Raw genomic sequence first — 24,394 nt, forward strand, 5'->3', positions numbered from 1 at the left:
CTTTAGCACTCTATGATTTAAAAAATAATATTTAACTAACTTGTGATCTTATTTTTGTTTCAATACAAGAATTTATTATTAGACATAGCACCATTTTGTGGCTTTGAAAAAAATTCTATTTTACTATCTTTTTTGACAAAATTTTTTAAATAAAATAAAAATAAAATTATACAATAACTAAATTTTACTCTTTTTTTTTTGAGAGAAAGGTAGCACGCTACCTGATTTATTTATTTAAACAGATGAATTTAGCTAGGGGGTTGAGGCACCGCGGACTCGAAAAACATTGAATGCAATCAAAACAAAAACGACAAATAAAAACTAAAATTTAAAAAACTATAAAAAATTGATACTTGTATTCCCCACTCAAAACCAAGACGCTAAGAACTACAAAACCCAGCTCATTCCCTACTCACATTCTCTATTTGTCTAATAGTCAAAAAAAGAATCAAATGATTGGCTTCCAAAAATAATATTATTTCTTTCTCACAAAATCATCCACCAACATATTATGACCCTGATTAGATCCCTCGCAACTGTCCCTTGGCGGCGGTCCCTAGTCAACTCCCAAACACTCCTGACCGCCATCTCAATTTCTGAAATGTGCTTATCTTCTAGGATGTTGTACATAAAAAATTTGCTGACTACGTATCCTACTAAATTTTACTTTTAAACGTAATAAATTAGATGAAACCGGGATCCCAATTATGATATTCTCACCCCGTGGAATCCCGGAACTGTGACCCACTTTTTTAGATCGTCAACGCGGCACACACTGATTCGCTAGTTTTTTATCTCCGCTGTTCCGTAACTCGCATCCGATCCCCCCTCCCTTCCCCCATCGTAGTCTCCTCTCCACTGTAGAGAGAGAAAGAGAAGAGAGAGAGAGAGAGAGAGAGAGAGGAACAGCGCTTCTTCCCAAAAGAGCTTCTTTGTCAACCCCCTTTCTCTCTCCTCTCTCTCTCTCTCTCTCTCGTCGGCGGTGCGCTCACAGCCATGGGTAGCCGCACCTCTCGCCACCGCAGCGACCCCGATCGCCGCGCCCCTCCCCAACCCCAACCGCAACCCCAGCCCTGGCCCCATCGCGCTCCCAAACCCTACGTCCCCGCCGCGGCGGCGCCGCCGCAGGCATCGGCGTCGGCGGCGGCGGCGGCGGCGCCGGTGGGGAGGGTGCTGGGGCGGCCGATGGAGGACGTGCGCGCGAGCTACGTGTTCGGGCGGGAGCTCGGGAGGGGGCAGTTCGGGGTGACGTACCTGGTGACCCACAGGGCGACGGGGGAGCGGTTCGCGTGCAAGTCGATCGCGACGCGGAAGCTGGTGCACCGCGACGACGTGGAGGACGTGCGGCGCGAGGTCCAGATCATGCACCACCTCACGGGGCACCGCAACATCGTGGAGCTCCGCGGCGCCTACGAGGACCGCCACTCGGTGAACCTCGTCATGGAGCTCTGCGAGGGCGGGGAGCTCTTCGACCGCATCATCGCCCGCGGCCACTACACCGAGCGCGCCGCCGCCGCCCTCTGCCGCGAGATCGTCGCCGTCGTGCACAGCTGCCACTCCATGGGCGTCATGCACCGCGACCTCAAGCCCGAGAACTTCCTCTTCCTCAACAAGAGCGAGGACTCCCCCCTCAAGGCCACCGACTTCGGCCTCTCCGTCTTCTTCAAGCCCGGTCCGTATAAGCTATGCTTGATAATTCTTCCTCTCCTTTCCGCCCGCCTTATTCGCGGACGATCAATTATCGACCTCATGATTGACGCAGATAATCTGTTTGATGAAATGCCCTGTTGAAAATCGACCCCCCCTTCAACTTTATACTTTTGATCGGCACCCCTTAAATTTTCAATTTTGTTGATTTTGAGTTGTTGTTCTTCTTAAATTGTATTGAGGTTTCCATATTAACAGTTGATTCACGAACGTATAGAATAAATGAATTTAATAGAATTTAGATTTACCTCTTCGTGTTCCCTTGCCTTATGTTCTTCGAGTTGCAGCTCTTTACAAGTTCGTGTGTAAAAAAGTTTTCAAAGAGTTTGGATAAAGAGCTTTGAAGTGACTCATTTGTGCCAAGAGGTTTCTCTTCAGACTCTTTTTCTCGACTCTTTGCTATTCTATTTTTCGACTCTTTCCTCCTATGTAACTCTTTTTCGAGGTCATGTAAACAAAAAGTTGTTTCTTTTTTCTTTTTTCTCTACACAGTTTCCGTGCAAGTTTCTTTTCTTCTGAAAATGTGCTTACAGTGGAAAACATGTTCAATGCAGGAGAGGTGTATAAAGATCTCGTAGGAAGCGCATACTATGTGGCTCCTGAGGTCCTGAAACGGCATTACGGACCGGAGGCTGATATATGGAGTGCTGGAGTTATACTTTACATCCTTCTTTCTGGCGTTCCTCCCTTTTGGGCAGGTATGCCTTACTATTAGTTGCCAAGTACCAGATCTAAATGTTTTCGTCAATTTTTGTTAAACATGGATTCGGGGCTGATGATTGTTTTTGACAGAGAATGAGGACGGGATATTCAATGAGATTAGACGAGGCCATGTCGATTTCTTATCTGACCCTTGGCCTTCTATATCTAGCGGTGCTAAAGACTTGGTCAAGAAGATGCTGCGGCAAGACCCAAAAGAGCGGCTTACTGCCGCTGAAATTCTTAGTGAGTCGAAAATTTTGCCTCGTCTTTGTATATTTCTTCCTGCACGGTGACAATATGGGTTTATTGCTACTTCTAATCTATTTTTGGATACAATGCTGAAAACAAAAAATCTTTTTTATTTGGGAGTTGAGAGGGAATGTCTTTCAGGGGATCTCCTGGTTGTTATCATACTTGTACTATCTCGTAATTACAGTTCATCCAGTTTGATAGTTGAAGATATTGCAGATCATCCATGGATCAGAGAAGATGGAGAGGCGCCGGATAAACCACTTGACAACACTGTTATAAGTAGAATGAAACAATTTAGGGCGATGAACAAGCTTAAGAAAGTAGCCTTAAAGGTCATCAAGTGCTTTTCCTTTGTTTACCACCTTAAATAAATATTTTTAATCTGATACGTTGATGGAGTCTTTGTAATTTTTTATCAGGTCGTCGCAGAAAACTTATCGGAGGAAGAGATCGTGGGCTTGAAAGAAATGTTCAAATCGATAGATACTGATAACAGTGGGACAATAACTCTCGAAGAACTAAGAACCGGTTTACCAAAATTGGGTACTAAGATCTCTGAATCAGAGCTCATGCAGTTGATGGAGGCGGTATGTTGTCCAAGCCTTCCCACAGCTACTCAAGCTAATCCTATTCTTCATGACTCTTATTTTTTATCTTTCTGCTTGTCTTTTCTTGAATTTTTGTTATATTAGGCATCCTGACATAGACTAAGACTTTGTAGGAAATATATTAATGGATGACACTTTATTAGGAAGACCAGAGACTTGCTAGCTTCTTCATCATGTTGTACGTAACAAATGATTTGTACTTCTTAGGTAACCCCCACGATAAAGGGCGCCATGTTATATATTAGCTCTTCTTGTTGCCCTGAATGCTCTTTCTTTTTTCTGTTGTTACAATTGACTAAAGAGTTTCTGAATTTCGATGTCAAATGTTTTAACTGAGATTACAAAATGCCCAATTCACCTGATGAAAGTTGCTTTTCAAACTTCTTTCCCTCACGGGAAGGTAATTTTGTTTGCATAACCAAAAACAAGTTTCAGACAAATACATTTGGTTTTACTGATAAATCTCTCCCTTTTGTCTTAGTCTTTGTTGCTTGAAATTTCTTCCAAGTAATCAACCTCTCTCTCTCTCTCGCACGCGCGGGCGCGTTTGTCTGTGTGTGTCTATATGGTTTTCTCTCTCATCTTTCTATCTATGTACTGCATATCTGTCCTCTCCAAGCACTGTTCACATCAAGGGTATTTGTACTTTTGGTTCCTTTTGCAGTAATCTTATTTTAACTTTGATTGAGAATAGAGGGGTGCTACATTGTAAAGTACTATTATGAAAGTTCCAGCTGAATTATCAACATATGTCATGTGCGTACGCATTTTTGACTGTTTGTATGATATCGAGGGAGAGAGATCTCGTGGGAACTCTAATTTGTTTGATGGTAGTATTGTCTTCTGTAAATGCAGTTGATACTCATCTAACCCCTTTAAACTACTTGTGTCAGAACTGCTCTCCAACTTTAAAATCAATCCCGACTTTTGTTGTGCACTACTACTTTCTCTTAATTTTTCTTCACAGGCTGATGTGGACGGAAATGGAAGCATTGATTATCTTGAGTTTATATCAGCTACAATGCACATGAATAGGTTGGAAAAGGAAGGTCACATATATAAAGCATTTGAATATTTTGACAAGGACAATAGCGGGTAGCCTCTCTTTCCTAGTGCTTGCGCATCCTTTCTATTTAACTTCTAGATTAGTTTGTTGAACACCTATTGTTTTGCGATTTATGTAGATACATTACAATGGAGGAGCTGGAACAAGCTCTGAAGAAGTATGACATGGGCGATGAGAAAACAATAAAAGAGATCATTGCTGAAGTTGATGCAGACCATGTAAGTCTATTTTATGTTCATATTCATATATACTATATATCATACAGCGCCTTCTGAGCAGCTTCTTCACTCGGAAAATGAAAGCTTTGGAAATCAAGCATTTTGCAAACAAAAAGCCTGGAGGTTTTCTAGTGGGAAAGCTAAATTAATCTTTTGGGCCTCAAGTAGAAGCTTCTATTTTAAGATTTTTTGAGGAAATTTTAATGGAAAAGCTATAAGTGCTTCTATGAACCACTCTAGTCGAAGAACACTTTCTGCAGTTCTCAGCTACGCCACACAGGCTCTAGTATCTGATATCGAATTCTCTCGGTTTCACTCTTCAGTTTCTCCCACTTCATTCCGTGCCATCTACTCATATTTTCTTCATTTTGCAGGACGGAAGAATAAATTATGAGGAGTTTGTGGCGATGATGAAGAATAACAGTCAAGATATTGCTCCCATAAGGCGACGGAAGTGATGGACACCATGCGTACCTCGCGGCGCGGTTCTTCTGTTCAGTATATTTTTACGCATCCTGTAGAGGATGCAAGCATACGCGATTGAGGACCTTTTTCGTGGAGCATTACATCGCCTGTATTAAAGGGTGTCCTTCGGAGAGATGACTAGGGGACAAAGCAGTTTCTGGGCGATCAAAACCACCGTCCAAAATCACGTCTATGTGATCTCCAAACTTATTGTGTGCTTTTTGGCACTTTTGGTGTAGTGTTTGCCCTTTTGCCCTTTCCCATGTTAGCAACTCAGTATGCAACCCTCGTCTCGAGCGAACTTTGAACTTCTTTTGGTTTTCTTTTCTTTTTTTTTTTTTGGTTTGTGTTACTGTTAAGATGATCGATATATACATTAATCAGATCTGGCGAGCTGTTTTATCTTTTGTTTCCTCTTGGCCTTGCACATAAGGTACGCTAATCTTGATCCGAAGCAGAATTCGGAGAGCATTTCAAGCGATTGAGCATGAAGGATTTTAACCTTGAAATTCTGATATCATGGTGGGAATGATTATTCCGTGCAGTTAGTATGATATTAAAGGCATTCTTATTTGTAAATCATGTTGACTCTGCTGCGGTAAAACATGTACTCAAAAAGAGTTCAAATCCATGGAACTCGGCCGAAAATAAAAAACTTATCCGTCATAAAATATTACAAGTAAAAGCGAGTGGATAAAATATTTCTCACATACAAGTAGATCAAACCTAAGCTATCATCAAACTGAGTAATTATCGACTCTTAAAAAAAAAATTTAGAAAAAAAAAAAAAACATCTTACAATTCAAAAGTAATCAATCACCCCGGGGCAGGGGCCCTCTATACTTTGTTACTACTGCATACGATTATAAGGAGAAAAAACAAATAGAGAACAAAAACCCAGCGACCACTCCAACCGTCCGATGAAAACCCCGCCGACGATGATCACGCGCCGAGGAGATCGAAACGGACGGTGGGTGATCGCCCTTCCTCGGCGCAACACGCTTCGCGCTCTCCCCAGCGGCGTCCATTTTGCTCTCCGACCCCTCACCTTCGCAGTAATTCATCGCCGACACCGCCGCGATCCCCTCAAAGCTCCCATTTTTGGCGTCGTAGCAGAGCCCCGCATTGCCCTCCACCCTCATCTTCCTCCCCATCCTCCACATCGTCTCCCTCGCGAACGGGATCGCCCCGCTCAATCGGTTCCCCTCGATCCGCAACTCGCTCAGCCGCTCCAACCTCCGGAAGCTCCGAGGTATCGATCCCTCCAACTTGTTCCCGTTCAGGTGCAGCACTCGGAGGCTCGGGAGGTCGCCGATCGACTCCGGTATCGACCCCTCGAGATCCATGTCGGAGAGGATCAGATCGATCAGGTTTCTCAGCCCGGAGAAGAGGTCTCCGGGGATCGTCGTCGACGCCATCGAGTTGTTGCTGAGGATCAGCGCTCGGAGCGATCCGAGGCGCCCCAGAGCGGTCGGGAGCGGTCCCGCGAGCGAGTTGTGGCTGAGGTCGACGAGGATCAGGGCTCCGAGGTCGCCGAGCGAGTCGGGGATTCGCTCGGTGAGCCGGTTCCGGCTCAGGTCGAGCTTGAGGAGCGAGCCGAATCGGCCGAGGCTCCCCGGGATCGGGCCGCGGAGCGCGTTGCGGCTGAGGTCGAGCACGTTCAAACCGGGGAGCTTGAGCTGGGGGATGCGCCCCCGCAAGGTGTTCGAGCTCAGGTCGAGGAGGCGGAGCCGCGCGAGGCGTTGGAGAGACGAGGGGATGGGCGCGGTGAGGTTGTTGCCGTGGAGGTCGAGGACGCGGAGCGCGGTGAGGTTGCCGAGCTCGGCGGGGATGGGGCCCACGTGGCCGTTCTCGCGGAGCACGGCCGGTATCGGCTGCGGATTCCCCGCGAAGCAACGGTAGAAGAAGAGGGAGCGGAGGTGCGGCAGGGCGAGGACCGCGGCGGGGAGGGTGGAGCGCGCGGGGTCGCAGGTTGGGAACGCGGTGTCGTCGGACAGCGCCCCGAAGGACAGGGAGACGATGTGGAAGACGCCGTCCCTGTCGGGCATGCACTCGATGCCGTGCCACCGCCCGCGGCACACGTCGCGGATCGACGCCGCCCACGCGTTGCCCGTGGCCGCCATGACGGCGTACACGGCGCGCTGCTCGTCGGGGTCAGTGCGGGCGCGGTCGGAGCGGCCCGTCTGGGGGCCGTCCACGAGCGCGGAGGAGTCGGGGAGGACGACGGTGAATTCGGACCGGCATACGGGAATTGGACTAAGACTAAGCAGTAGTAATAATAACAGGTTTAGGAGGGGGAGGGAGAAGAGTAGGGTTGGCATGGTTTCTGTTAGGGGGGTTTGCTACAGTTGGGAATGGAGGGAAGCAACGGTCGGGAAGGAATTTATAGTGTTGGGTTGGAGGGAAAGGGAGGAGAGAGAGAGAGAGAAGTGGTTAGTGGGGCCTTTAAATTAAAGTGTTACCCCATAGTGTCACCAATTCAAATTTGAGAGTAAAACTTAGGGCACAACTTTCAAACTAAAAAAAAAAAGAAGAAGAGATTTTGATATAATGAATTTTCACGCACGTTCAAATTTCACGTTTAGCAGAAGATCTGACCGTTGCGATTATTACGTAGCGGTTTTATTTGTGATGCTTTACGTATCGTAAGATCATTGTGTTTACAATAAATTCATTTTGATACAAAATCTTATACATTTTAGATAGAAAAATTCAAACTGCAATATATCTGGCGGAACAGAAATAATTAGGACAGCTAACTGATACGAATGTAAATGTACGCTTCCATACAACAACACCCTTTGTTTGAAATTCACTCTCAAATCAACACATTTCAACCACTGTTTTTAAAAAAATTTGAATTGGTGGAGACTCTGGGGTACCCATAGCAATTACTAAGGTAGAGCATAATGGGGAGGCTTAAAGGAGTCACGGGGATGCGGAGAGTGAGAATAAATGAAGTGTGGATTTGAGCGCATTTAATTCGTTCACGAGAATTGGAATGAAGTATTATATCCTTCCTGCGACATAATAAAAAGTATAGAGAATATATATACATAAAAGCAAAAAAAAAATTATTAGATGATATATATATTAATTAATTTTGTCCAATCAAGTAGCAACACATGGTCCTTTGTAATCCAAGGAAATAAATCAAGCAGATTCGTATATGAGTGGGTACGTGTTGAACTATTACCGAAAAATGGTGGATTCATACAGGCCATAGTTTCTTACCCACAATTTAATCTGAATAATAATAATAATAATAATAATAATAATAATAATAATGTTAAGCTCATTTTAAAAGTCGATGAGAGTAAAATCTAAGTTGAATTAATTAGTTCTTTTGGAGACGTTGGATTCGTCGTTTTCTAATTTGTATAATAATAATAATAATAATAATAATAATAATAATAATGTTAAGTTTGGATTAAAAGTCGATGAGAGTAAAATCTAAGTTGAATTAATTAGTTCTTTTGGAGACGTTGGATTCGTCGTTTTCTAATTTGTATAAATCTCTAGATGTTAGATAAATTTAAAGACCAAGTTTCTAGTTAACTTTTAATTTTAAAGTTTGTTTTGGGCCTTCCTTTTAATCCAAATTCAAGTTGATTAAAGTCATATGTGAGCTTGAATTTGAAAAACTGGTTTTGTTAGGGGTCCTGTGGTTGTGGGCCAAGAGTAGATTTTAAAGCCATACAGGAGTTTAAAGCCGAAAAGAGCCATCAAATATTATTCATAGTAAAGTTTTCTCTCTCCCTTTTTTTTTTTAATTTTTATTTTTAGAAGCCAAAGATAACCATCAAATATTCAAATATTATTCATAGCAGCGTCTTCTACTTTTCTTCTTTTGTGATTAGACCTACAGATTTATTGGCCATAGACGGGTACTTCTTTGAAGATATATTGCTTATGGCTATTTATTATTAGGTTAAAATAGATTTAACTTTTTGTCCCGTGGCACTGACCGTCCTTAGAGCAAGCGGCAAAGGGCTTGGTGGTTGGTACCCGAGACTCAAGTTCGAATCCTAGTTGATTCACATTTTCAGCTAAGTTTATTTCTAAATAAAATAAACGAAGCGAGTAGCGTGCTACCTATCTCTCTCTCTCAAAAAAAAAAAAAGACTTTCTGACCCGTGGCAATAGGTTCAGAAAATTAATAAGTTAAATTTGATCAGCCTAATAAGTTGAGTGGATGTGCAGTTGATAAAAGACCTAACGGCAAGAGGCCTAATAATAAACCTAATGTTTATATGGATTGAGTTAAGTCGAAGCCCGTGAATACTGTGGTTGAGCCCTTAAATGCGATGGATGCGCCCTTTCAATTAGTACGAATTTTTTGAAATTAGTTAGCGTTTACAATCCACAATTGCCATATTCCGAACTCAATCCCAAAACTCCAAGGTACCCTGTAGAGCTCTTACCTAATTAATCAGGCTAGAGCTCAGTTGTATGACAAAGTTTTCTATAAGGCATAATGTTGCTAATGAGAATCCACTCATGTTATATTTTTATGGGTCAATTGTATACAGGTCTCCGCAAAGATAGTAAATTACCAATATATTTCCGTAAAGTTCAACTTTCATAAGTTATTTCTGCAAAACTTCTAATATTTTCAGATATCTCCATGCCGTTAGAATCCGTCAGAAAAATTTAGTTAATCGTTAAATACTTTATCCGGGTTAATTTTTGACATTTTTACCTCTCTTATATTATACTGTTATAACTTTTGGAGGGACATATTTGTGATGACCAAATTGGAAATAAAAACAGTTTTCTAACGTTCTCTAACGTTTACAAACCAGAAAAATATATCTGAAAATATTAGGACTTTTGTAGAAATAATTTATGAAAATTGAACTTTACAGGAATATATTTACAATTCACTATGTTTGCGGGGACCTGTATGCAATTAATCATATTTTTATTGTCAAACTAGTAAATTAATTTATTTTTTTTAAAAAAAGGTAATATATTGTATCTAGTACAGCTAGTTAAAAGCTTGATTGTTGATACTTGAGACTTGAGATTTCTTTTTTGTTTTTGAGAGAGAAAGGTAGCATGCTATCCGCTTCATTTATTCAGACGATGAATTTAGCTACATGGGTGAGGCAGTTCAGGCCTCGGGGGATGGCGAAAGAAAAAAATATAAATAAAATAAATAAAAATAAAAATAAAAATAAAATAAAAAATAAAAAAATAAAAAAAAAACCTGCTCATGCAAGTACGCCGGCCAACACTACTAATTATTGTTATGTCGCTCCATTGGACTGAGCTTCTCCCGTATGTTCGTCAGCTGATTAATCTTGAAAATTCTGAGGGTTGGGTCTGTGCGGGTCATCCTAAAGATCGCTCTATTCCTGATATCCCAAATGACCCACCAGCAAGCTATAAGTCTAATAAGACCGATAAATTTAGGTTGAGGTCCCCTCCTTTCTGTCCATCTATCCCAGACCAAATGCACATCTTCTCCCATATCTCCCAGTTGGACATTCTCTAGGGTCGAAACCATAAGGAATTTAGCAAACACACACTGAGCGAACAGATGGCCAACGGTTTCCTCTTCTATTCCACACAGTATACAAGTCGAGTTGCTAGTCCATCCTCTCTTTAACAAATTATCTTTTCTTTTTTTTTTTTCTTTTTTTTTTTTTTTTTTTNTTTTTTTGAGAGATAGGTAGCACGCTACCCGCTTCGTTTATTTCATTTAGAAATAAACTTAGCTGAAAATGTGAATCAACTAGGATTCGAACTTGGGACCTCGGGTACCAACCACCAAGCCCTTTGCCACTTGCTTTAGGGACTCTTTAACAAATTATCAACTGTAGGAGATCTCTTCTTTAGAACGAGCAAACAAAACACTTTCACTTTTGGAGGTATACGTAGTCTCCAGATCCTGCCAGTACAAGTATTTCTAATGCCTCCATCACACAGTGCCGAATAAGCTAACTTCACGGTAAAACGCCCGTCAGTGCTCCATTGCCAATGCGTCCAGTCCCTGAGCAATTCGTATATGGGAGACCCTGTCCTTAAGTGCTGAAATGCTTGTGTTAGCTCCATAGGCGACATTATTGTCACCCCCTAGGATCGTGTCCCAACACCATCCATTAATGCTCAAACAATCACTGATTTTCAGATTTTTACGAGACGATAGATGAAATACCTTGGGGAACGACGATAAAAGGGTGGTTTCCCCATTCCACCGGTTAGCCCAAAAGTCGATATTACTCCTGCTGCCCAACTTATAATATGCTCCCCACTTGAATATTTCTTTTAGATTTATCCCTTCCACCAAAAGGAGGGAGGTCTAAAAAATCTTCCCTCCTTCAACGGTCTTCTTCTACAATAAAACAGATCGTGGATTATAGTATTCTATTGCAGCTCGGGTGCGGTCTGGAATTTTTACCACCATTTAACGAGAAGAACTTGATTCATCAAATTGAGATTTCAAGTTCGAAATTTAGTTGTTTCACATTTTTAATCGACATTTATGGAAACAAAAAAAGATAGTTTATTAGGTAAGAATTTTTAAAGGCACCACATCAAGATTAGCTAGCTTGTTATTAACTACTGCAATAAAATTGGCTTAGAAATTCAAAAATTAACACACATCCATTATTGCTAAGTTTAACATATTAGTCCAATGACAATATCTGAGCACACACTTGCTTAAACCGAGGAAAATATTTTTTTTTGAGAAAATAGGTAGCAAGCTACCTGCTTCATTCATTAGGTCAAATGAACTGAGCATACAAGTTGGAGGCAGCTTGAGCTTTGAGTAGGATGCTTCTCCTTATTCTACAAACTCTTCTACACTACTTCAATGGGAGCATGGCATATTGAGTAGGATGCTTCTCCTTATTCTACAAACTCTTCCTCTTAATTATCTCTCTCTCCCTCCCTTTTCATGTATAAAAACTAAATAAGATGAATTGGAGAACCTCTTTGAGATTCATAGCCACTGTTGAATAAATTGGGCTTTGAATCTCTTTACAGATGAGGATCCAACAATTAAGTATGTACAGATGGTCCAAAACCAACCTTTCTGAATGCACTCAGTATTCCTGCGAAACTCTTGGTGCAGAAGAATCTAAATCTTTCATATCTGCGCTTGATGATCTTAGATGTGCTAACATCTTACTGAACTTCGGTCTCTTCTGCGTGATCGCGATCGAGATGTCGTTCGGGAACAGGTTGCCAAGTACGAATGCATGGATGATCGTCGTCACGAGCAGTGCTGTCACGGTGAAGGTGGAGATGGCGGAGAGTCCGATAGAGAGCGCGTGCGTAAACACATTCGCGACTTCCTCGGAGTATCTTATTGTTGCGACCGCGGCACCGGTCATCGGAAATGTGTATGCCCACCAAGCAAGTGAGAACCTGTTGAACACAGAGAGAAAGAGATCAGACATGAGGAGTCCTCTTTACGAAAGTAGCAATTCAAAATGCGTAAATCTTCGGAAAGAATCGAGATAACTACCTGAAGCCTCGAAAGAAGTTTATCCGCACGGCCTGCGAAGAGAGGAGACATTCGACGAATTAGATACAAATCTTTCGAGGATTGGTAGAACTCACAAAACTTGTTCTTTGTTTTTTTTTTCATTCCAATTTTCGAACATGTAACTTGATCAAGGTTGAAGAGAGGATCTCACCAGTGACATGTAGAGGAACAAAGCAATGTAGTACGCGATTCGCGCCCCGTAATCGAAGTCTCCTTGGATCTTCGCCCAAGCCATGGAAGCGACGCTCGGCGGCGCCACGAATAGGAAGAAAACCGGATGGAGCTCCTTTGGAAGAGTGAGATTTGTAGGGAGCCTCTGATAAAGAGTTACAAACAGTACAATGTAGTGAGCCAATCCGACCGCGAAGAAGAAGATCGGCCCTTCTTTGAGCCCCATCGATGCGCCCAACAACGCGCCGACAAAGTTGCCTATGATCGCTAAGTGGTTCGTCGGATTCGCCACCTTCGAGAGCCTCCTTTGGCCGCCGGACATCCACTGGCCATAAATTTTCAGTTCCAGGCAAAAGATTGGAGCCATGAGGACATACCTGTCGAGCATAGAAAAATATTAAAACATCGTTCTCTGGCTAGCAGCTTAAGCTTTTAGAGAAAAAAAACGGTTGTTGTAGCGGTACCAGAGAGGGGCTGGAAGGTTGACAGCAACGGATGGCGGAACTCCCATGGCTAAGAAGAGGCAGGCGATCCAGGGGGCGAAGAAGAAGTTGACGCGGACGGGGTGGTAGTACTCCCGCCGGACCGCTTCGTAGTAGAAGATGACTTTCAAGGAGTAGATGAGGGAGATGAGTCCCATCAGTGCAAGGGAGATGAACCACAGGACTAGATTCGCGGCCGGGCTCACGCGGAGGAAGGTCATGGAGGGGGATGTTGCCAGTGTTTTCCACAGAATGGCCTGGCTGCTGACCCCGAGGCAGATTCCGAAAGCGTTTACCGGGAATCGCAGAAGGAAGGGCCACTTCTTGTCCTCTGGCAGAACAGACACTTCTGTTGCCTGCAGTGCAGATCAATCAAGATGCATTCTGCTGTCAGTACAAGCATGCCAACCAGAACAAACATACTCTATCATTTCAGAAAAGATGCCGTTTTCGCATCATCTTTAGTAATTGAAATCGAGATCAAACTTCAGTAACTCAATTTGTAACCGTTGGCGGAGATCGTCTTACCCTTAAAGTGTCCAATTCAGGCCCTTCCAAGGCATCGAAATAGCGTTCCACGGCCGGAACAGCGTCGGTCTGGGCAGCACCATGAGAGGAATTGGCCTCCAAATCCTCTTCTTCTTCTACCTCTTGGGGCTTCCCGCGCAAATTCGACAGCTGCCTCTCGAGCCTCCCCGACCACGTCTTAAAAGGATCGAATCGTTTGTCCCGCACACTGTCACTCCTCGGCACTCTTCTCGGGCCCTCGATCACAGGCATAGGCTGAGAATGATACTTCCCTTGTTCAGGCGGTTGAGAGCTCACGCCGTTAGCAGCATTTGCCTTGTCTTTATCGGTGTAAATGACCGTCTTGGTTTGCCCGATGTGAAGCCCCGAGGGAGAGCTCGGCAAGCTAAAAGACAGAGAGAACGGACGGCTATGATTGGCCATTTGAATCGGCGAGCTTAGCTCGGGCAAGTTGATTACTATGTCCTGTCCACGAGTATCAGCAACTTCTGTTCCCTGCAACGAAACATTTGTAAACAAACTTGGAACCCAAAAGGAAGTATAACCATTCTATACGAGCGCGATACCGAATAGCAAGTAGAAATTTGTGCAATAAGCGTAGACGAACGCCACTTTGTAAAACTATTCGATGATTTATCAGTAATTTCACCTGTAACTTCCCTGCTATCCAACATGTGAAACGAAAAGCAATTTTAAACAAGTTTAATTTTGACAAGGAAAGTAAATGAAAACATTTTTGCTGTTAACTATTGCACTTGATGAATCTGTTGACACCTCATCAGTTCATTTGCAAAGCAAAATTTTTGCGACGACGACATAGATGATAAAGAACTTTTAAAGAGAACACTAATTTCACCTAGAATATCAAGAAAGCGAAATATATGTACACAAAAAAAATATATATATACATATAACTTACTGGCTCATGAACAAGTGTCTCTTCTTGAGAAGTGTAATTGGTAGCTGTTTGAGATTGATCATTTTTGCCATTTGCATAACCAACACAATCAAATCCAGCAACAGTTTGAGATGAAACAAGTTTCAAAACAGGGGGGAGTGCTTCTTCAAAGCACTCCTTGGTCCCAAGCTCAACTTGGAGATCCTTCTTTTCCATCCTATAGATCACAAAACACCTGCAAAAACCAAACAGCATACATATATATAAACATAAACATGCCCATAATTAGAATTCAACACACCAAACCAAACTACAAATTTTTCCGACAAGCAACTGCACAGAAACCACGTAACAAACTACCTCAAATGGGTGAGTAGTAGCGTCGACAAAGAAGCGCTTGTATCCTCAAAACTTGGGCTCTTTGTATGAAGAGTAAGTACAACAAGAAGCCCCTGTAATGATGCTTGAAGTAATCAAAAATGAGGAGGAGAAAGAGAAGAGGAACACATTAAGCTCTGAGTAGTGTGACAAAGACTCAAAGAGGGTGGTGGGCCTGGCGCTGAGACGTATCGAGAAGCTTCAGTGCACAGCATTACATGCCAATGCATCGTTTTCGCTGAGCTTCCGCCATAAGCGCTGTTCCTTAACAACATGTAACTCTCATTCTTCCGTATATAAAGAGGAAACAGGGAGGGAAACTTGCATGATTATACCTCATCTACTCCGATATTGCATGCTGTGTACTTTTTTTTTAAGTATAATTATTTTATCACTTCTAAACTAACTGTTTCTATACTTAATTTGGTATTGAGGTCTATCTTATCTAACGCTATTAGATAGAATGGAGTTGAGAAAAAGCATATAGAGACATGCTTCTGCGTTTTCTGATGGGACCGTAGAAAATATATCGTAACTAACTAACCGCAATATGCGGAACGCAATATTATGTATCGAAATAAACATGGTATTTTTTAATCGTCGTTTCTCACCGCACGTAATGCAATCTCCTCGCAATCCCAAACGAAACCTTAGTGTAAGTGACAAAGGATTTAATAGTTCAATTTTTGAAATCTAGTTGCTTTACTTTTTTCAGGCAAATTTATTTCTGAAAATGAACGAAACAGCTAGGATACTATTTTTCAATCTAAGATGTACGAAAGCTCAGAAACTAAACTATTTAAGTGAGAAAATACAGTAGCCAAGTCGCAATATAAGGATAGTACGAGGACGAACAATACACTTTACCCAAATATAATATGAAATGGGGGTCTTGGACTGTGTGGACTATTCTACAGTGGGAATGGGAATTTGAGGGAATATGAGGTCAAAGAAGGAGAAAAAGAAAAAGAAAAGAAAAGAAAAAAGGGAGTAAGAAAGAAGCTTGGAGTTTCCTAACGGGTCCTATTTTGGATGTACACTAGTATTTGAATTTTATTTATTTACATCTAATAAGTATCACTTTATGGATGGACTAGGAATTGTAAAGGGTGGCTATCAAACCAAGCATGGGGGAGAAAAAGAGTCATGGCACAAACACGAGTTATTGACCTCACTCATGCTCCAAATGAAATTTGGAGCATGAGTTATTGACCTCATGCTCCAAATTTCATTAGTTCAAAAAAAATGAAAAACCCAACGCAGTTCGGTCGCTTGAACACGTCAACAGATTGATATGTGACTGGGGATTACTCCATTGACCAACTCCCTCCCTACTTATGCCTCTTTTTTCTTCTTTCTTTTTTTTTCTTTTTTTTTTTTACATATATTTCTGTTTTCTTCTTTTTTCGCCTTCGGAGGCCGTAGTTGCTTCCATCCTGTACGCTTAATTCATCTTGCTTTATGAATGAAGCAGGTAGCTTTCTNCTGGTGGCGCTGAGACGTATCGAGAAGCTTCAGTGCACAGCATTACATGCCAATGCATCGTTTTCGCTGAGGTTCCGCCATAAGCGCTGTTCCTCAACAAGATGTAACTCTCATTCTTCCGTATATGAAGAGGAAACATGGAGGGAAACTTGCATGATTACACCTCATCTACTCCGATATTGCATGCTGTGTACCTTTTTTTTAAGTATAATTATTTTATCACTTCTAAACTAACTGTTTCTATGCTTAGCTTGGTATCGAGCTCTATCTTATCTAATGCTATTAGATAGAATGGAGTTGAGAAAAAGTATATAGGGACATGCTTCTGTATTCTCCGATAGGACCGCAGAAAATATATCGTAATCGACTAACTGCAATATGCGAAACACAATATTACGTATGAAAATAAATATGGTATTTTTTCATCGTCGTTTCTCACCGCACGTAACGCAATCTTCCCGCCATCTAAAATGAAGCCCTAGTGTAAGTGGCAAAGGATTTGATGGTTGGTGTCTGAGATTTTAATTTTGAAATCTTGTTGCTTTACTTTTTTCAGGCAAATTTATTTATGAAAATGAACGAAACAGCTAGGATACTATTTTTCAATCTAAGATGTACGGAAGCTCAGAAACTAAACTATTTAAGTGAGAAAATACAGTAGGCAAGTCGCAATATAAGGATAGTACGAGGACGAACAATACACTTTACCCAAATATATAATATGAAATGGGGGTCTTGGACTGTGTGGACTATTCTACAGTGGGAATGGGAATTTGAGGGAATGTGAGGTCAAAGAAGGAGAAAAAGAAGGGAAAACTGCTGCATAAGTGTGCATGCCTCAGCAGAGCAGTATCGCAAGAGAGGGGCTGCCAGAACCCGCAGCAGCAACACCCTCTGCGTGCGGGCCGCCACAGCACCAACAGCAGCACCCATAGAAGAATAACTAAGACCTCCGCGCCCCCAGCGTCGAATCCCACAGTCGCGTCGTGGTAAGAATGTTCCGGCCCAAGACATCATGTGTCCTAGAGTGGTTGTCAAATATCCGCTTGTTCCGTTCATTCCAGAGATCCCAGCAACATGCCGAGAAGACGAGGTCGAAAAAAGCTTTATTACGCCCAAAGAGTGTCCTTCTAGCTTTGCTCCAGCGGTCCCCCAGCTCCCAAACCGAGTCGTCCATCAAGATTAGATCACCGATGGAGGGACCTAGCAACCAGATCCAGAGGGAAGAGGCAAAAGGACATCGAAAAAGTAGATGTTGTAGTGACTCGGCATCGGAGTTGCACAAAACACAGATGGAGGGACCATGCCAACCTCTATTCGCTAATAAGTCCACTGTGAGCAGTTTGTTACGCGCAGCAAGCTACAAAAAAACTTTGATCCTGAGAGGGATCTTAAGTTTCCAGAGAAAAGGTAACTTAAAAGGTAACTTGTTTTGTTACCATTACTGTGGTCTGTCTTTTTGTCCCCCTTTTGTTCTCTCGCTCCTCTCTGTTTCCCCGCTGTTCCCCTCTTCAAATAGGGTATATCCCTGTTTAATCAAAAAAAAAAAGAAGGAGAAAAAGAAAAAGAAAAGAAAATAAAAAAGGGAGTAAGAAAGAAGCTTGGAGTTTCCTAACGGGTCCTATTGTGGATGTACACTAGTATTTGAATTTTATTTATTTACATCTAATAAGTATCACTTTATGGATGGACTAGGAATTGTAAAGGGTGGCTATCAAACCAAGCATGGGGGAGAAAAAGAGTCATGGCACAAACACGAGTTATTGACCTCATGCTCCAAATTTCATTAGTTCAAAAAAAATGAAAAACCCAAAAGCACTTTTACAAGTTGTTGGTTTGGCTATAGCTTTTACAGAAGTACATCACACGCAATAATTTATTTATTTAATTTGAAAAAAAAAGAAGACACACTATAGGTTTTATTGGAGTTTTTTTAACTTCGGGGACATGGAATAACCGAATATTCAACAATTTTAAGCAATCAGAGTATTTTTCGCTCGGGTTTGAAGCTCACTTTTTGCTTTCGCACAGAGCGGATGAAACAACAAGTATAAAGAAAAACAAGCCAAACAAACAAAGTTTAGAAAAATATTTCAACTTTTCGCTGCACTAAAATTTTAAACTTTTTATTTTATATTTGGTATTCTCATCAGTAAAAGAAAATGTTATTTTAATGCTAGACTTCATAGTTAACTTGTCCAAGTTGCAGACAAGTTAAATTCACGTTTTTTTGTTTCTTTATCAGTTTAATTTTAGGTAAAAAAACATGCTGAATTTATCTGAGCTATGGATTACATGGAATTGGTTATCTAATCTTTCAAAATTTTAATTTTGCAGTCAATCTTTCAATTTGTTTAATTTGAGTCAATTAACGGTACTTTGACTTTAAATTTAAATATTTTCATTCATATTTAGTTAGTATAATTTATGTAATTTGTACAACTATTATTTTTTGTTAAAGTAAAGTTTAAATTTTGAGCCTAAGAACTATTAACTAATTCAAATTAAACAAATTGAGAGATTAGATACTAAAATTAAAATTTTAAAAATTAAATAATCAATTCAAAATAATTTGNAAAAAAAAAAAAGTCACAGCCCGGCCTTAGGGGGATCGGAGGCGAGGAAGGTGGGGGGGCCGGCGGCGACGCCGCTCTGTCTTCGCCGCTCTATGGGAAGAGAAAGAAAAAAAAGAACGAGAGAAAAAAAAAGAAAAGAAAAAGGTATAAGGGCACCTCCGCTCCGTTTTTGCCGCTCTCTGGGAAGAAAAAGAAAAAAGAACGAGAGAAAAAAAAGGAGAGAGAAAGAGGAAAGAGAAAAATGTATAAGGGTATTTTGGTCAGTTTGCTGAAAAAGCGGACCGAATCTGCAAAAGCCAAAAAGATGACCCGATTTTGCAAAAGCCCAAAATAAGTGAATTTTTTATGCAAATTGGCCAAATAATTTATTGTTCAGATAAACTTTTTTTTTTTCTTAGCTTTAAATTGACATCTCGCACGCTGTTTATTGAGCCTGATGGTCGTTGTGTGGGGACGTTCTCCCCTAACGAAACACAACGAATTTAAGTACTATTTTTAGAAACGTGTGTTATTACTACAAAAATCGTGCAAAAAATTAATTGTACGGGCCATGATAAATGGATAGTTGTTGGATTGATGTGATTGGACAGGTAAAATTTGTACTACGGCTTAGTTTGGTATTGAGACCTATCTAACGCTATTTGATAAAATGGAGTTGAGAAAAAAGCATATAGGGATATTTTCTGCGTTCTCCGATGGGACCGCAGAAAATATATTGTAACCGACTCATCTCGATATGCGGAACGCAATATTACGTATGGAAAAAAAAATGGTATTTTTCCAACGTACTTTCTCACCGCACGTAACGCAATCTTTCTACAATCCTAAGCCTACATAATTATGAAATGGCTGCGAACTTAGGATTGATTCTGATATTGTATTATTCAAAATTAATCTAATAAAAAGTTATTTAGATCAAAACTTAATTTTAATTTACTGCTACAGGCAAAATTTCAAATTTTTTATAACATTTTTAGCATAATATATAAAAGTTATTTCAGACGCTGAGAAAAACCGCCGCTTAGGTAATAGATAAACTCAATTGTGCTTGAGATCTTCAAGTTGCCCTCATCAACTAATACCATTTTTAATTGAGAGAAATTGTTAAATTGCGTTTGCAAGTCATGTACAAAGTATTAATTTTTTGACAACCACATTGGAATACAAACAAAAAACATGCTACATTAATAAATGAATCAAGTAAACAAAAGTCTACATGTTAGTTTGAATTTGGCATGCATATTGTCACACCAAAAACGATAGATTTGACCATTCCTTGGAACATAATAAAAAATTGAATTAATAGTAAGCAGTCGCAGCACAATACTAGGTAGATCTGATCTAAGTAACTCCAGTGTTTAATTTACTTTAAATATTTGTCACCTGAAATAAATATCGATCATGATTCGAAAATTTTTTAACTACTTTCGTTCGAGTGTATGGTAGAGATCGATCGGGTGAAAAACATTGTCATGCGCACTAATTAAAAAGATTACGAATGAGACAATGCAATCGCAGAATGAAAAATGAACGAAGAATCTCGCAGCATGCCTGTAGGGGGTTTAGGACTAATTCTTATATATAGTACATGACCGGAAAAATTGATCTCTCGGATTAGTAGGCTAGGACATAAATTAAGGCACGAAATGGTTACGAGTCATAATTTCTACATGCCATTTCAAATATATCATTGCACACTCACCGGAACGAGAACAAAGTTACCAAATCCGCATAATAAGTCAACAGCTAATTATAAATTAAGTGCAGTAGATAAAACCCCCACTAGATACTGGAACTCCAGAAGATGTATTTTTGTTGTTTCTCAGGAGAAACGAACCAATTGAAGTGAACAAGTCAAAATTTGATAGATATCAATTTGAAATACATGCAAGGTTGAATGGACCAAATTAACTGCTTCTACATACGAACCTCTAGTTTGAATGTGAAGCAAAGATCTCAAACGCAATCACGGCGCCTCCTCAAGATCGAAGCACTTGAAATACAAGCCACAACACTAAACGTCATTGAGGGGGCTTTTATAAGCAAGGAAAAGGTGTTGTGAGTGACTCTAACTTTGAAACAAAGACAAAAAAAGGGAAAAAAAAAGGTACGAATTAATGAAGATNAAAAAAAAAAAAAAAAAAAAGATACGGATTAATTAAGATTTATATTCAAATTAGAAATTTATTAAAAATATTATTGATAAGCCAGCAAAGATGGCATGTGATAATAGCAGTTGATTAAAAAGAATTAATTATATCAGAATAAAAACTTAAGCTAATAGATGGGGGTATAAACAAGGTAGAGCATATCTTAAGACCAGCTAAACCACCCTATTTCCACGTAGCATATATAATTTGAGCGTAGTTGGAGGAAATCGAACCAATACAAAATCGGACGAAACAAAATGGGACTTGGCCCAAAATGTGAAATAATTAGGCTTCGAACTTGAAAGTTTGAACAGTGTTTAAATTAAATAGGAGAAAATTAATAATGCGAGAAGCCTGATGTGATTCGAACCAAGAACCTCCTATTTTGATATTATGTGAAATAACCGCTGTACTTTAAAAGTTTAAGTTTATAGAGAACGGTGTTTAAATATTTTTATATTTAATAAGTAACTTATATTCTTAATATCAATGTAACAAATGAAGTTTAAGCTGATGATATACTTTGAGTTGCATATATCCTGAATACACCTGTAGCATCACTTGTTAGAAAATTGCGTACGTTAAAGACGCAGCTGAAAAGAAAATCAAACAAATTTGATTTTGAAAAACTTTCGAGATCCAATCTCAAAAATCACACAATTAGGATCCCTCATGTTCTTTAAGATTAAAGGAGAATAGCAAGATCGAATCTTTATCTTTTTCGCAAATAGATCTTCACCTCTACTTAATTATTGTGGAATTTGGTTCTTTTGAAGTCGCACACTCGTCCGGCCTCTATAGGTATCCACACGAGGTTCTTGATTTGACCGATATCCTTACCGGAATGCTAGCTCCCTTCCAAAAGGACGTTTTTTTGCTAGAAGATGGAAAAGAGAGGAGAAGAGAGATGACGGCTCGGATTTTCTAAAAACTCCCGTATATCGTTATATAGAAGAATATAATCCTCTATTTAATAATATAATAACCTTTAAGGATAAGTACAAATCTAGATTTAAATTTATCATTTGCTTAATTGGTTAGATCGATCAGATCCTAATTTGATTTAATTTGAACTTTATATTAATTTGATCATATCAAATTAATAATACAATATTTGCACATAAGCCCTCTTATAATTTACTAACTATTAGTAAGTCCTCTCTAGTAACATTTACACTTTAATACCACTAATTTATAACAATTATAAATTAGTCCAATTATCAACATATTGACAATTAGGTCCTCCGACGATGCAAAAATCGCTATCTAGCTAGCTATCTGATCAATCACAATCTCTTATGTGTGTGACCCTATAGATTCTATTCTATCTGGTAGTTAGATATATTTTGATTACTATCAACAATATCACTGAAACTCTTTTCAGTGGATCGGAACAATTCCAACTCAGCCCAATGAGAATTATCGATCATCTAGATAATTCTCATGAGTCTCACAATCCACCAGTGACACTTAGCAACATGTAGTGTCATTCCAGTAGAATGGAATACTGAACCTCTTGGTGCAGTTACCGTATAATACAGTCTTTCTATCATGAGTCCTGACTAGACGGAGGTTATGGAATAACTCGGCAACCCCATCGTCTGTCATATGTTAAATTTATTCGACTCGAGTTTCTAATATCAGAAACTCTTTTCCGCTATTAACTCTGCCCTGGCCAAGATCTTCTAAATTCGGTCTCATAAATCATATAGGACTAACACCCCTATCTATCAAGAGAGATAGATTTCATCTAAGTGCACGCCATATTTCTACAATGAACCTACTGCACCCAACATACACCGCAAGGATCCGAATGGCTAGGGATCAAGTGTATGTACAGTCAAACTACAGTAACCTCATTGTGAATAGCGGAGACATCGCAGGTCAAAGGACCAGTCACACTACTGTAACATTGAGTAAGTCACTAACGAGTGAGCAGACATTTAAGTGACTTCTCGCGTTGGTCACGCTCGGTATCCTTATTCTCTAATAACCACCTGCATATTCGCTTCAGTGTCCCTACACTGTCGACTCGAGACTCGTCTACCCAAAGAGGGAAGCGACCTATGCACCAATCTAATCAGATCAATCACCGTCCCGGTGATAGATCCATTGATCGGGAGCATTTAGGAATTAACCACCAATAATACATGTCTCAAATTCTCAACTCTTGAGAATATATGTCATCATCTTATTAATTGTTTGGACGATTCATGAACACATACACAATATGAATAAAAATAAGAACCCAAATTTATTTATAATATTTTAAAATCAAATAAAAATTTATATTCTAAAAAAAATATATATGTCAGTCTGATTCACTTCTACAGCATACATCTAACATCACTATATATACAAAAAAAAAAGAAAAAAAAAAAGAGGAGGAATCACTACAACAGAATTAGGTTATAGGGACACATGTTTGGGACACTTTTGAGTAAATGTCCCATTTATTCTAAAACTTAAAAAAACATCTACTAATGCCTAAATATAAAGCCCAATCCAACCAAAAATAAAAGATTACTCTACTCAACCCACCACACCCAATCCATTTGGCCTGATTACGAACAGAATAGAAAAAAAAAAGAAAAATCAATTACCATCTTTTCTTCTCTCTTCACTCAATCCACTGAAATTCTAGACGAAAAGCCTTTCCTGTCGTCCTCCTCCGCCATCGCAGCCAACGAGATAGAGTTTCGGAGGTTGCTAAATGCTTAAATAAGTGTTGGTAAATTAGCAGCACTCTTTTAGGTTATAGCGACACTCTTTAACTGTCACTATATACCTAGCGACCCCACATATAGCAACACTTTTTAAAAGTGTCGGTAATTTAAGGCTAGCAGCACTTTTCTGACATATACTATATTTAGAAAGTGTCGCTATAGACCGTTTTTGTTGTACGTGAATGAGACCATTAATTAGTTTCTACTGCGCATGCACGCGGCAACTGGAAAAAGTGCTTCGCGGAAAATATTGCTTTTGTTGCGCTGTGCATGAAATGACGAGCAACTTTGAAACTACAGGGAAAGAGAGAGTTGCTGTCACAAAAGGCGTGGAGTTTGGGTGCGGGTCCGAGTCACGAATCCATACTAAAATGTTGGGTGTGGAATTTAGACTCGTACGTAGGTTTCAACTGAAGACTGCGTATCCTTCGGTTCAAAACAGGTACGTAAATTATTCCGAGGATCTAAATTTCGAACCTTC

General features: G+C 40.2%; 3 protein-coding genes across 3 annotated transcripts; 1 reads left to right on the forward strand and 2 right to left on the reverse strand.

Moving 5' to 3' along the window:
• Positions 824-5,425, forward strand: LOC109722232 (calcium-dependent protein kinase 1-like). Its single transcript, XM_020250185.1, has 8 exons — positions 824-1,672; positions 2,262-2,405; positions 2,500-2,652; positions 2,878-2,993; positions 3,081-3,248; positions 4,237-4,364; positions 4,454-4,553; positions 4,928-5,425. Exons 1-8 carry the CDS (start codon positions 997-999, stop codon positions 5,009-5,011), a joined length of 1,569 nt encoding a protein of 522 aa, XP_020105774.1. The 5' UTR covers positions 824-996; the 3' UTR covers positions 5,012-5,425.
• On the reverse strand, positions 5,292-8,019 carry LOC109722233 (protein TOO MANY MOUTHS). Its single transcript, XM_020250186.1, has one exon. It carries the CDS (start codon positions 7,337-7,339, stop codon positions 5,882-5,884), a length of 1,458 nt encoding a protein of 485 aa, XP_020105775.1. The 5' UTR covers positions 7,340-8,019; the 3' UTR covers positions 5,292-5,881.
• LOC109721874 (S-type anion channel SLAH2-like) lies at positions 11,684-15,245 on the reverse strand. Its single transcript, XM_020249680.1, has 7 exons — positions 14,959-15,245; positions 14,620-14,833; positions 13,701-14,195; positions 13,155-13,528; positions 12,671-13,067; positions 12,499-12,530; positions 11,684-12,398 (listed from the first exon to the last, which is right to left on the reverse strand). Exons 2-7 carry the CDS (start codon positions 14,812-14,814, stop codon positions 12,074-12,076), a joined length of 1,818 nt encoding a protein of 605 aa, XP_020105269.1. The 5' UTR covers positions 14,815-14,833; positions 14,959-15,245; the 3' UTR covers positions 11,684-12,073.

The sequence above is a fragment of the Ananas comosus genome, linkage group 16 (genome assembly GCF_001540865.1).
Source record: "Ananas comosus cultivar F153 linkage group 16, ASM154086v1, whole genome shotgun sequence".
NCBI lineage: Eukaryota > Viridiplantae > Streptophyta > Magnoliopsida > Poales > Bromeliaceae > Ananas > Ananas comosus.